This window comes from Poecilia latipinna, unplaced genomic scaffold (genome assembly GCF_001443285.1).
Source record: "Poecilia latipinna isolate Pla-1442-1.1 unplaced genomic scaffold, P_latipinna-1.0 Scaffold960, whole genome shotgun sequence".
Classification (NCBI taxonomy): domain Eukaryota; kingdom Metazoa; phylum Chordata; class Actinopteri; order Cyprinodontiformes; family Poeciliidae; genus Poecilia; species Poecilia latipinna.
In genome coordinates, this window is record NW_015113576.1 from 88,887 (window position 1) to 100,304 (window position 11,418).

Below are 11,418 nucleotides of genomic sequence, written 5' to 3' on the forward strand. Positions count from 1 at the left end.
TAATAATAATAATAATAATAATAATAATAATAAAAGATTTTCTAATAATTTGTAAAAATCTAAAAAAACAAATATGCCACGCCTACTTACTGTAAACTATAGTTTACAGTAAGTTTAATAATAATAATAATAATAATAATAATAATAATAATAATAGTTTTAAATTTTTTTTATCAATGTTTGTAAAATTGTGTTAATTAATCAAAATAAGTTGTGTCAGTAACAGCATTATTTGCCACAACCTAAATGTCTGAAACGTTGCTCTTCTGCGCCCCCTACAGGAGAAGGACAAACCTCACGAAGGCTCCAGGCCTGTGAGAGCCGTGTTCGTGTCTGGTGGGCAGATCCTGAGCACCGGCTTCAGTCGCATGAGTGAACGGCAGGTGGCGCTGTGGGATCCGGTGAGTGAAGGAAACCCATAGAGTGAAAACTGTAACTACTACTACAACCTCTAATAATAATAATAATAATAATAATAATAATAATAATAATAATAATGAATTGGAGTTACACTCGAAATAAGACAAAACTAATTTTCAAGTAACTGTCAGCAAATAAGAGCTTGTTTTGAGTCAATAATTCATGAACATTGATCAAATTTGCCTCTTTTAATTAATATTCAGGAATTATTGACTTAAAACAAACACTTATATCTTGTTACAAATTTACTTAAAGTCAGTTTTTTTCTTATTTCAAGTGTACTAAGATAACATTTACCTGTCAGAGGAATATAAAGAAATATAAAGAATCAAATTTTTATATTTTTCACTGCAACAGCACTAAATCTTACCAAGTATTTTTGGTCTAGTTTCTAGTGCAAATATCTTAATATACTTGAAATAATATAAAATTAACTCACAGGTAACTTTTCTGCAAGACGCAGCAGATTATTTTTATTCAAAAATGTCTTAATATTGAAGTTCCATTTCCACTGGCAGATTATTTCACTTGTCTTGTTTTAGTGAAATAATATTCCAGTTGAACTAGTACTTTTTAAAATCAATGTTAAGAAATTATTTACTTAAAACAAGCTCCTATGTCTTACTGAAAAGCTTCACATGTGTTAGTTTTAACTTCCTTCAGTAAGTTAGACCATAAATACTTGGTAAGATTGTGTTTTTGCAGTGCATTTAAATTAGAAGCGACTATGAAGAAAGTTCCACTTTCTGCAGTTCGAGAGGCTTTATAGTTGCATTATTTGTTAGAAGGAAGTAATGGGCATAATTACACAACTGTTGTGCAACAGCTGCATTACAGCACACTGGGTGCTGTCACTGAATAAGAACAGCAATAATTAAATTTGTCTGCTGTAGGGTTTTCCTCTGGTTATTATGAAAGCAGCAGTTATTCTTTTTTGTAGAACAACTTTGGGGAGCCGCTGACCCTGCAGGAGTTGGACACGAGCAGCGGCGTCCTCCTGCCGTTCTTCGACCCAGACACGGGAATCATCTACCTCTGTGGCAAGGTTGGGTTCAGACTGGGAAACAGTCTGTGATTCTCACCCAAACCCGCAGACGCACAAACGCCTCAACGTTTTCTGTGCTGGCCTTCTCACAGGGAGACAGCAGCATCCGCTACTTCGAAGTGACGGACGAGGCGCCGTACGTCCACTACCTGTCCATGTTCAGCAGCAAGGAGAGCCAGAAGGGGATGGGCTACATGCCCAAGAGAGGCCTGGAGGTCAACAAGTGTGAAATCGCAAGGTAACTGAAGCTGCGTGGGTTACAGCGTGGTTATTCCAGACAGAGACTGCATCAAAAACCATAAGCTTTGTTTCATGCACTGCACTGCAAAAACAAAATCTTAGATGGATGTTTTGATGTGGCCCTTTAGATCAGTCGGTCCCTCCAGTTTTTCACAATTTTGCAATTACGAATATTAACGCAAACTCAACAGATCCTCACATGATGCGTAATACTGAGTAGGGTAACATGGAATTAATGTTTTATCACTGGTGCTTTAATAATAAAATGATGATATAAACTATTTCTTGCCTTGTTTTTGTGATCACGAATCTGCTCAGTGTAAAAGCATTTAATCACATTTTCTAATGTATTAATTCTCACTTTGAACAAACTGTGGGGGGTTTAAACATTATTATTTGAAACTAATTGTCAACATTAAATCAAAATGTTTATCATGACAAGAAATTTATCACAATAAATGATAAAAGATACGATAAATGCCCGTCCCTAATAGAGAGTTTGTTGCTAAGTTTTTGCAATAATCAAAATCATTGATGCAAACGTCCACCTGCAGGTGGCAGTATTTGTTACTTCTACTACTTGTTCTATTGTAGGTTATTTCACTAATAAGACATTTTCTGCCATTAGAACTGGAACTTTTTAAAATTAATATTAAGAAAATTTTGACTTAAAACAAGCTCCTGTAGCTTGTTGAAAAATCACTTGTAAATTAGCTTGGTCTTATTTCAGGTGCTCTAAAAACCAGATCAAAATACTGAGTAAGATTTTGTACTTTTGCAGTGAAAACAGTTTCAGCAGAAGAACTTTTGACACATTTGTCATTTTGCTCATATTATATCCAAATCTTTGTACCTTCAGGTTCTACAAACTGCATGAGAGGAAATGTGAACCCATAGTCATGACGGTACCTCGTAAGGTGAGTTTCTAAATGCAGCAGAAACACAGTGGGTTACGTTGGGATTGGCTGACTGTTTCCTCCTTTGGCTGCGCAGTCGGATCTCTTCCAGGAGGATCTGTACCCTGACACCATCGGACCCGAGCCGTCGGTTGACGCCGATGAGTGGTTTAATGGGAAAGAAGCTCCGCCTGTTCTGATTTCTCTAAAGGACGGGTTTGTAGCCACCACCAAGACCAAGGAATTCAAAGTCCATAAGAGTCTCCTGAAGACTACGACTGCTTCTGCAGGGAGCCAACCAGACGACAGTGGGGTGAGAAAACTGGATTATCTACAGTTCGGAGGCTTTATTTTCCTGATCTGGACCATTTCTGCTCAGTGACGCTCACTTCCTGTTTGTTTCTCAGGAGGTGCAGTCTCTAAGGAAGGAGGTGAAGGACCTGAAAGCAGCTTTAGAGGAGCTGACCAAGCGCGTGAAAGAACTGGAGACCAAAAACTAAACGGACAAAAATTCTACAAAATTTAAAGAAGGAAAAACAAAAAGCGAAAAGTCAAAAGTAAAACAATGGAGCCAAAACAGACAGGAAGAAAACTGCTGTTAACCTTTGGTTGTGAATTAAAGGGGAAAATTAAAACAGCAGATGTTCGAAAACGTTTTTAGCCTGAAGCTTGAATTTGTTTTGTTTGTCTGTGGGAACAAGTTTTGATTTATATTTTAATATATGTGTTAAAAATAAAGGTTTTCTGTATTTTCCGAAGTCTTTTTTAAATTTAATTCTTTATTCATTTTTGAAATACGACTATAAAATGTACTCAGAAATATGAATTGTTGTTACAGAAAAAAATAAAAACATCTCAATAACTGATATTACAGATAATTAAACCTAAAATTCAGTTTCTCATAAAGTTAAAATGATATACTTTAGAAAATAAGACTCATATAAAGCCATTAATTTGATTCGGTGCGCCTTATATATTGTTCTGAAGTAAAACAGTTCCCGCTAGGGGATTAATATGGATTAATTCTGGCTCTTGTGTGGTACTGTCAAAATGTTTTACATGACTTTACGGCTGCGGTAGTCAGGAGCGTCGCGGAGTAATACGTAATGTGCTTAGACTGACAAACTTATCTGAATAAAGATCGAAAGTAGACCATTCTTTCTGGAGCAGATTTTCACACATTTAAGTCGTAAACATCTCACGGGAGAGAAAACACCTCACGTTTGAGCATCCTGGAAAAAGACTGAATACTTATCTAAATGTGGTTTCTTGGTTTTCTATTTTTAATAAATTAGCAAAAGTGACAAAATGTTGTTCCATATTTATGTGTAGAATTTTGAGCTGAGATATCAATTTAATGGCTTGAAATCAAAGGTGCACCTCATAGTTCGGAAAATACGGTATTAATTTAATTCAGTTTGGAATAAGGCTGTTAAGTAATGTAACCTGTATGGTCATCACTGCAAGAGCCGACGTAATTCTCTGCGACACCAGTAGGGGGCAGACTTCACTTTCCGCTTTTGTGTGTGTTGGGAGAAGCGCATGAAGAGAGAATGAGAGAAATGGAGAGAACAGTGAAGATTGAGAGGCAAATTGCGGACAAAGTTAAAGAGAAAAACGAGAGAATAGTGTGTGAAAACAAATGCTGGATGGTGTTACATCGTTGACGGAGCTGGATGGAGTTGTTTTCTCTGGAAACTTCGGTGAGTGAAATCGCTGAGTGAAGCTAACGGCTAGCACGGCTGTCGGTTAAATATGACAGTTGGTCAGCAAACTGACTATTTAAGGGTCATTTAGCACGGTAAAAAGAAAATTAAAACCAGTTAAAAGCATCTTTAAAGCTTGTTGGAGCATTTTGGACATTTTTATATGTTAAATTTGGTTAAAATGTGTTCATAAGTTCATTGTTTTGTGTTAAAATACTTAAAAATAAATACGATAAAAAAAAAAGATGTGAACATGTTCTGATTTCATGATGGGTGACAGTTCAGATAATTCCAGAAAGATGTTGTCAGTTAAATTAATTTCAAACTGAGTTCTTTTCTATTTGTTAAATGAAAGTTTTATGCAGCGATTTAACATATTTAATTTGTGGTGATTTTATTTGTGTACATGGTGATTTAAGTTTAATTTATTTTCTTTTGTTCTGCGTATTATGCATAGAATTTTTTTTCTTTTGATTATTCTGCATGTAAACAATGTGACTCAGAAAATATTCAATGAAATTCACACTTCTTTAAGTTTACACTTTTGTATTTTCACAGCAGTATAGTTGTAAATTTTAGCCTACTTTCAGCACTGTAGGCTGACCGTAGCCCAAAAGTGAATTTCTTAATTACAACTTTCTTAATCAGGACTGATTTCAGAAGTTTGAAGCTGTCTTTTACTTTTATACACTCGCTCTTCTCACCAATTGAGTTTGAGGTAAGTGATAAGCAGGATGCCTTTACTTTTCATTTCTCCTCATTGCAAAAACTTGAAACCTTTTTGATGACACTTGTGAATAGATGATCTGTAGAGATAAAAATACAGACAGCAAAGCAGGTATTAAGAAATTTATTAAAATACTTGCAAGTGGAGAGTGGAATAACATATCCTGGAAATGTGAAGTACGAATGTGAACAGAGAGGATTTGGTTGTGGTCTTATCTGGTTCTTAGTTTCGTGGTTATGAGTCTAAATATTCAAATAATCACAACTTAAAGCTTGTGACCCTAATTAAACCTGCAATCCATACTCAGTTTCAATTTTCTTTTTACCATTTTAGATCAGTGCTCTGACTACATCACTGCAGATATAGTTAAAGTCCACTCATAAATCTCTGGTAACCCACCACACTGTTATATACACCAAAACATACACCTGGCACAAAAATATCTATCCGCCATATTCCAAGTGAGGACCAACATCCCAGACATGGAGGTGCTACCCTTTAACCCCTCAAGTGCCTCCTGTTTAGTTGATAAACCCAGAAGGACATCACCTGTAAAATGCAAAGATTAAAAACACCCATTTCTTAAATATAATTAGTATTTAATAACCTCAGTGCTTGTTTCTTTTTTTTTTTTTTGGCACCCCCTCCATGTGATAGCCCCACTCCGAAGCTGCAAATAGACTTGGGAGATCTTTTACACCAATGCCCTTGCTGATGCAACCGTCTAGATCAGAGGTTCCCAAATCCAAATAAACTGCTCGTTACCAGCCTCTTGCAGAGCTGAATGAATGCTGGTGAGGGAATTCAGACATTTTTGAGTAGAGATGCTTCTAAAAGTTGCAGGATGGTAGCCTGTGAGGACTGGACTTGGGAACCCCTACCCTAGATTATGCTCTGGATGGATTTAACCCATTCTACTACCCAATCTACTTGATTATATTATAATTTTCTTCCACTGTCTATGTCTGGATTTAATGCATCTGGCTTCTTCTTGTTCAAAGTTATGATGCATGTCAGAGATATAAAACACACCCTGACCATTTAGACTGCAATAATAGAATAAGAACTTGATTGAGTACCACGTTTAGATGTGACATAAATCTGATTTAGGACTGCCATGAAAAAGTTAAATATGGGTTCCATTTGCCTGCTGTGTGAATAAAGCTTTAAGCATTCAACCCTTTTAATAAAGCCTTTATTGGGTGTCATTGCTGGGAGCTGCAGCAATGTGGATGTGTTCATCAGTGGTTCCTCCTGAGCTGCTGGATGTGGGTCTGCTGAAATAGCAGAGCAGAACTCCAGACAGAATCATCAGTACACCAGCTGTCCAACCAAAGTAGATGCACTTTCCCATTTCTATCAAGAGGTTACCAAAGTCTCCCGAAGTAGCATACATTGACCATCTGACCGAGATGATCATTAGGACGCCGGACAGCACCAGGCCCAGCCCAGGCACCACACTGTTCTTAGCTTTGGCGTTTTGCTTTTGCATAAATGTGGGGAAATAAGCACCGAAGATCAGACTGAAGAGGCTGAAGGCGCTGACTATGCAGCTGATGAAGGTCATGGCTCGAGCGCCCTGCAGGTCAGAGCTCATCGCCTTTGAGGATTCATAGTTTTTGCACAGCTCTTGCCCAGAGCACTCCACCACACACCAGTTCCACAGCCCCCTGGTGGAATACTGCACAAACACAGAAAGGGTCATTGTTAGTGATTCTTAGATATTGTTACCACCCTTTCACAGCTATCCTTCCCCCAAAATGTTAATGTCTGAAGCTTTTGCAAAGCAATCTAACATGTGGTAAAGAAGCTAGTAAGATAAGTTGCTTAGCATAGATCCCTTTTTAAAATATTTCATTACCTCTGTCATAGTTTTGTTGAAATGCGTCACTTTCCAGCGAGGGACAACACAGCAAATAGTCATCCAAAGTCGTCCGAGGACTCCGAGGGCCAAACACACCATCTGAACCATCGACAATCCCATTCTAGAAAAAAACTAAAATCAGGATGTAAATAATTTAAGTGGCTGTTAAGTCCCATACTCAATGTACTCAGGGGCTGCTGGAGGCAGAGTCTGGGTGAGGCTGGGTCGCATAAAGGATTCCACAAAAACATTTTTAAAATATCCTCAAATGTCATCCTCAACATTTAATTATTTCTCCAATAAATTAACTGTTCTGAACACTTGAATGGAACATTGAATGAAGATCATGAACAGTTCTTCAGAACATGGCTTCTCCAGCTTTACTCCTTGCTGCCAGAGACTTGACAACGCTTCCTCTCACATCTGAGCCACATTTGGCTTGAGAGAGGAGGCACTTGAGACCCTCAGTATGGCTTGAAGATGATCATCAGTAAGTCTGGACCTGTTATTGGACTAGTTAAAGTTCAGGGTGGAGAAGAACTTTTCGCACAAATATGTGCTCCCAAACAGACACATGGTCCGCTTGAACATTCGGGAAAGCTGGGGGGCAATTCTCTCAAATTGGCCATGCTTGTCTGCTTTTCCATTCACCTCCTTAAATTTGGCCTTGAGGTCAGAGTTGCATTGCAGATCAATAAGCTCCATTTGAAGGGCCATCTTGCACATCAAAGGTGAAGGGGTCTGCAAAAATTTGAAAAGTGGCTCTGTGCATCTTGAAGTCTGCAAATCTGTGATCAAATTCCTTCTGTAGCTTCAAAATAGCATCAACATACTTCTCACCACTGAATGGTGTGTCTGCATCCACAAGTGCCTTGCATGCTGGGGAATTTACAAAGATTTGTCTGAGAGAGCTGGGCTTTCCATACAACAAGTTTTGTGGAGAATGCTCTCATGTTGTCATAGGTAGCACCGACAAGCTGCCTCTCACCTTGTAACTTTGTGTTTAGTACATTCAGCTCATGTGTGATGTCGACAAGAAAAGCTACGTCCATGAGCCATTTCTGATCATTCAACTCGGGAACAGCCATCCCATCCTTCTCCATGAAGGCTTTCACTTCTTTTCTCAGTTCAAAAGATCTTTTCAGGACATTTCCCCTGCTGAGCCAACGTACCTCTTCATATTCTGACTCCATTTCCTCTAAAAAAGCACGGAACCTCCTGTGCTTTAAGCATTTGTTGCAAAGGACCTGCTGATGGATAATGCAGTGCAGAGCAATAGCCTCTTCTACACCCTCCTCCTCAAGCTTTCTCTGAACAAGTGCCACCAATCCATTTGTTCTCCCCGTCATTGATTTGTTCTCCGTTGGTTGTTATTCCAACAAACCTATTCCATTCTCAATGGCATCACACAGCTGGCAAAATATTTCATGAGCGGTGGTCTGGCCATGCATTGGAATTACTCTGAGCAGCTGCTCTGTCACGTCTGTGCTGTCATCAAGAGCGACTGAATATGCATCAAAACATCTGGCTTTCTCACACAGTTTGTCTTAAATGTCACTTGACAGGTCAGAAATGCGCTGTGCCACTGTGTTGGCAGAAAGGCTGATGTTGCTGAACTGACTTTTCTTTTCTGGACAAACTATACTTGCAGCCTGAATATGCATGTTTTTACAAACTCGCCCTCTGTGAATGGTTTTCTCGCCTTAGCAATCGTCTCACTAACCACATAGCTAGATTCGACTGCTGTGGCATTCTCTTTGGTTGCTCACCCTGTGGGCCGCACTAATATTATACTTTCATATCACGGTGGGGGATATGAGAATGAGACCTCTGGTCTAAAGTAAAGTAGTAAATCCTTCCCAACCTGTTTCTTCTTCTTTCAATGTACACCAGGTTTGTAATCACTCATTGCATCTGGCCAGCAATCTACTCACCAAGTTTTAAAACTCAAACTTGCAAACATTCCTCGTTGGATTCAAATGTTACATACCCTAGTTTCCTTAGTTCCTCTGTCTGCTTGGTTTTCACTGATGTCCTGTAAGTTCCTTCATATTTGGTTTTCATTTTGTTGTTAAAGTTCATTCACTTGGTAATTTATTAACTCTCTACATGTTTCTTGTTAATTCTTCAAGATTACAGAATAACAGAGTAAAATGTCTATCTGTGATAAATAGCATTGAGAAAATGCTTTCATAGAGAAAACCTCGGGTCCAGAAAAGGTTATTATAATCCCCAAAACTCAGAACATTTGACTTTTCATTCAGAGGTGATTGTATTTTCTGACTCTTGATAAACAGTCCAGCTTTTTAATACTTTAAGGTGAACATTTAGTAAAGAAAAAAAATGAACAAAGTTGCTTACCTGTGCTGGAAATAAACTTGGGAGTATTCTGTATGAAAACAACATAGATTATGGGAAATGTTCAGTGAAATCCACAGTTCTCTGAAATTACGCTTTTGTATTTTCAATCCAGTACTCGGTTGAGAGTTTTTTTATCCTGCTGTTGGCACTGCTACACAACTGAATAAGGAAGCTTGAAGCTCTTTTACTTTTATACACTTGCTATTCTCACCAAGTGAGTTTGAAGCGAAGTGATAAGAGGTAGGATGTGGTTTTAGTCACTTTTGAAGTTTCATGTATTAACTTTTTCATTTCTCTACTTTGCAAAAGCTTGAAATCCTTTTGATGACACTTGTTCTGAATATAAGATCTGTCTGGAAGACAAGTGCAGATATAACTACAGACAACAAAGAGATTTATTAGAGAAATATTTGCAAGTGGAGCGTGATAGAGAGGATTTGGTTGTGTTCTTAGTTTCGTAGCTATGGGTGGGTGGTTGCTGTAGTCTGAGGCTGACAGACGGGAATTTGGAAGGATGTTTTTGAGAGGTGGATTTGAAGGCTGTGACTGTTGTAGCATTTTCTAAAACATCAAATTCTCTCATGAAGGGAGAGTCGAGCAATAGTGCCAAGAAAGTTAATTTCCATTGTTTATATGTATATTTTTCTTATTGGTCTATTTAAAAAAGGTGGAAAACGCTTCTTTTTACATAAGAGTCAAATAAAAGGACTTAAACAGCAGATGCATTTCACAGATGTTCTATGATGAAGTTTAAATAGATTCTTTTAATTTTTAAAAAAAATTCTGTGATGAAGTGAGTCTTCTGTGTGTTTAGATTGATTTTATTACTTTTTCCTAAAACATCTGAATCTTACATAGCTTTAATAATCTTTGGTGACAAACAAAAATAGTACAAAACAACTTAGAGTAAATGTTTTAACAGTAGAAAGAAAGAAAGATTATCTCAGACACTTAATCATAAAATTGTTTCATGAGGCACATCTGGTTGGCAGCTTTCTATATGGAATCAAGAAATTATGAAAGAATTGACAGAAAAGTGAAGGGGATTAAATAAGCAAACACAAGATGAAACTATGAAATTAAATTTTTCTGTTAACAGAAACTCTTAATGCATCTTAATATTTTGTTATGCTTATGTTTTTTTTAAAGTCAAATATTAAGTGACATTTGAATTTAAGAGTTTTGCCAAGATGAAAAAAAAAAAAAGTCACAATGTTAGAAATTAACCAGGGCCTAAAGAGCTCCGGCCGGGGGCCGGATTTCCGGCTTTTGACCAAACGGTCCACCTCAACCAAGGTTCCGCCTGAACCAAACTGTAGTCATCTCCCGGAAGGCTTTTCAAGCCGAAGCGAGCATTGGACCAAACGGCCCGCCCCTCAACTAAACTGTAGATGATAGACAAAGATATCTGCCAATCAGAGTTCTGGCTCCCGTGTTCTTGACCAATGACTGTAAAACGGTTTGTAGAAAAGAAGCGCATATGTTCAGTTCGGCGGTTAAATCAAAGAAAGAAGATGGAGTTTGTCTCACCCGGTAAAGAAACACTTTTGCTTGAGAAAGGAATTAAAAACAAGTGGCGCTGGGCATGGCTAGAGGAAAGGGGACAAGACGGGAAGTTGGCGGAAAGTTTTACAAAAGGGGGACGCTGGGATTCCTTTGGTCGAAGGTAAACTTTACACCTTACAATCACAACAACACCAGTTTAGACTTTGAGCAACTTCCTAAAACTGTATTGTGTAACATTAAATCATGCCTGGCTGCAACTGTATCGATGGCAGCTCTTCTTCTTCTATTCAGTGTTTGTAGCTTTTGGTGCAGCTCCGCTCCTGCTACTGGTAGCTTCACCGCATCAGGTCAGCGTTACACCGGCTGATGATATTGCTGTGATTCACTTTGTCTGCTGTCTGATTTTCTAATATTTTATGTTTTATTGAGGATTTTTGTACATATGTTTTGGCAGTTCTGTGATCATGTCAAAGCAGCAACTTATATTAAAAAGTGTTTTATGTCCATCTGCATGCTGCCCGCTTCCATGGAAGGACAACAGAAATTTGATCTTATAAACATGTAATTACTAAAATCACGATACCCTTACTGTGTATCCCTCTGAAAAATGAACCCATTTAAATAAAATCCCTCCATGGGTGATACCACGATAG

General features: G+C 38.0%; 1 protein-coding gene across 1 annotated transcript in view; it reads left to right on the plus strand.

Annotated features, from left to right (window-relative positions):
- The window catches only part of coro1a (coronin, actin binding protein, 1A), a 12,434-nt gene extending 9,177 nt beyond the window's left edge, over positions 1 to 3,257 (plus strand). The window contains exons 6-11 of the mRNA XM_015049800.1: positions 282 to 401; positions 1,361 to 1,465; positions 1,558 to 1,703; positions 2,565 to 2,622; positions 2,699 to 2,914; positions 3,009 to 3,257. Coding sequence (XP_014905286.1) covers positions 282 to 401; positions 1,361 to 1,465; positions 1,558 to 1,703; positions 2,565 to 2,622; positions 2,699 to 2,914; positions 3,009 to 3,101 — 738 coding nt within the window. The 3' untranslated portion in view covers positions 3,102 to 3,257. The remainder of the gene's footprint in view (positions 1 to 281; positions 402 to 1,360; positions 1,466 to 1,557; positions 1,704 to 2,564; positions 2,623 to 2,698; positions 2,915 to 3,008) is intronic.
- Positions 3,258 to 11,418: the final 8,161 nt, after the last annotated feature.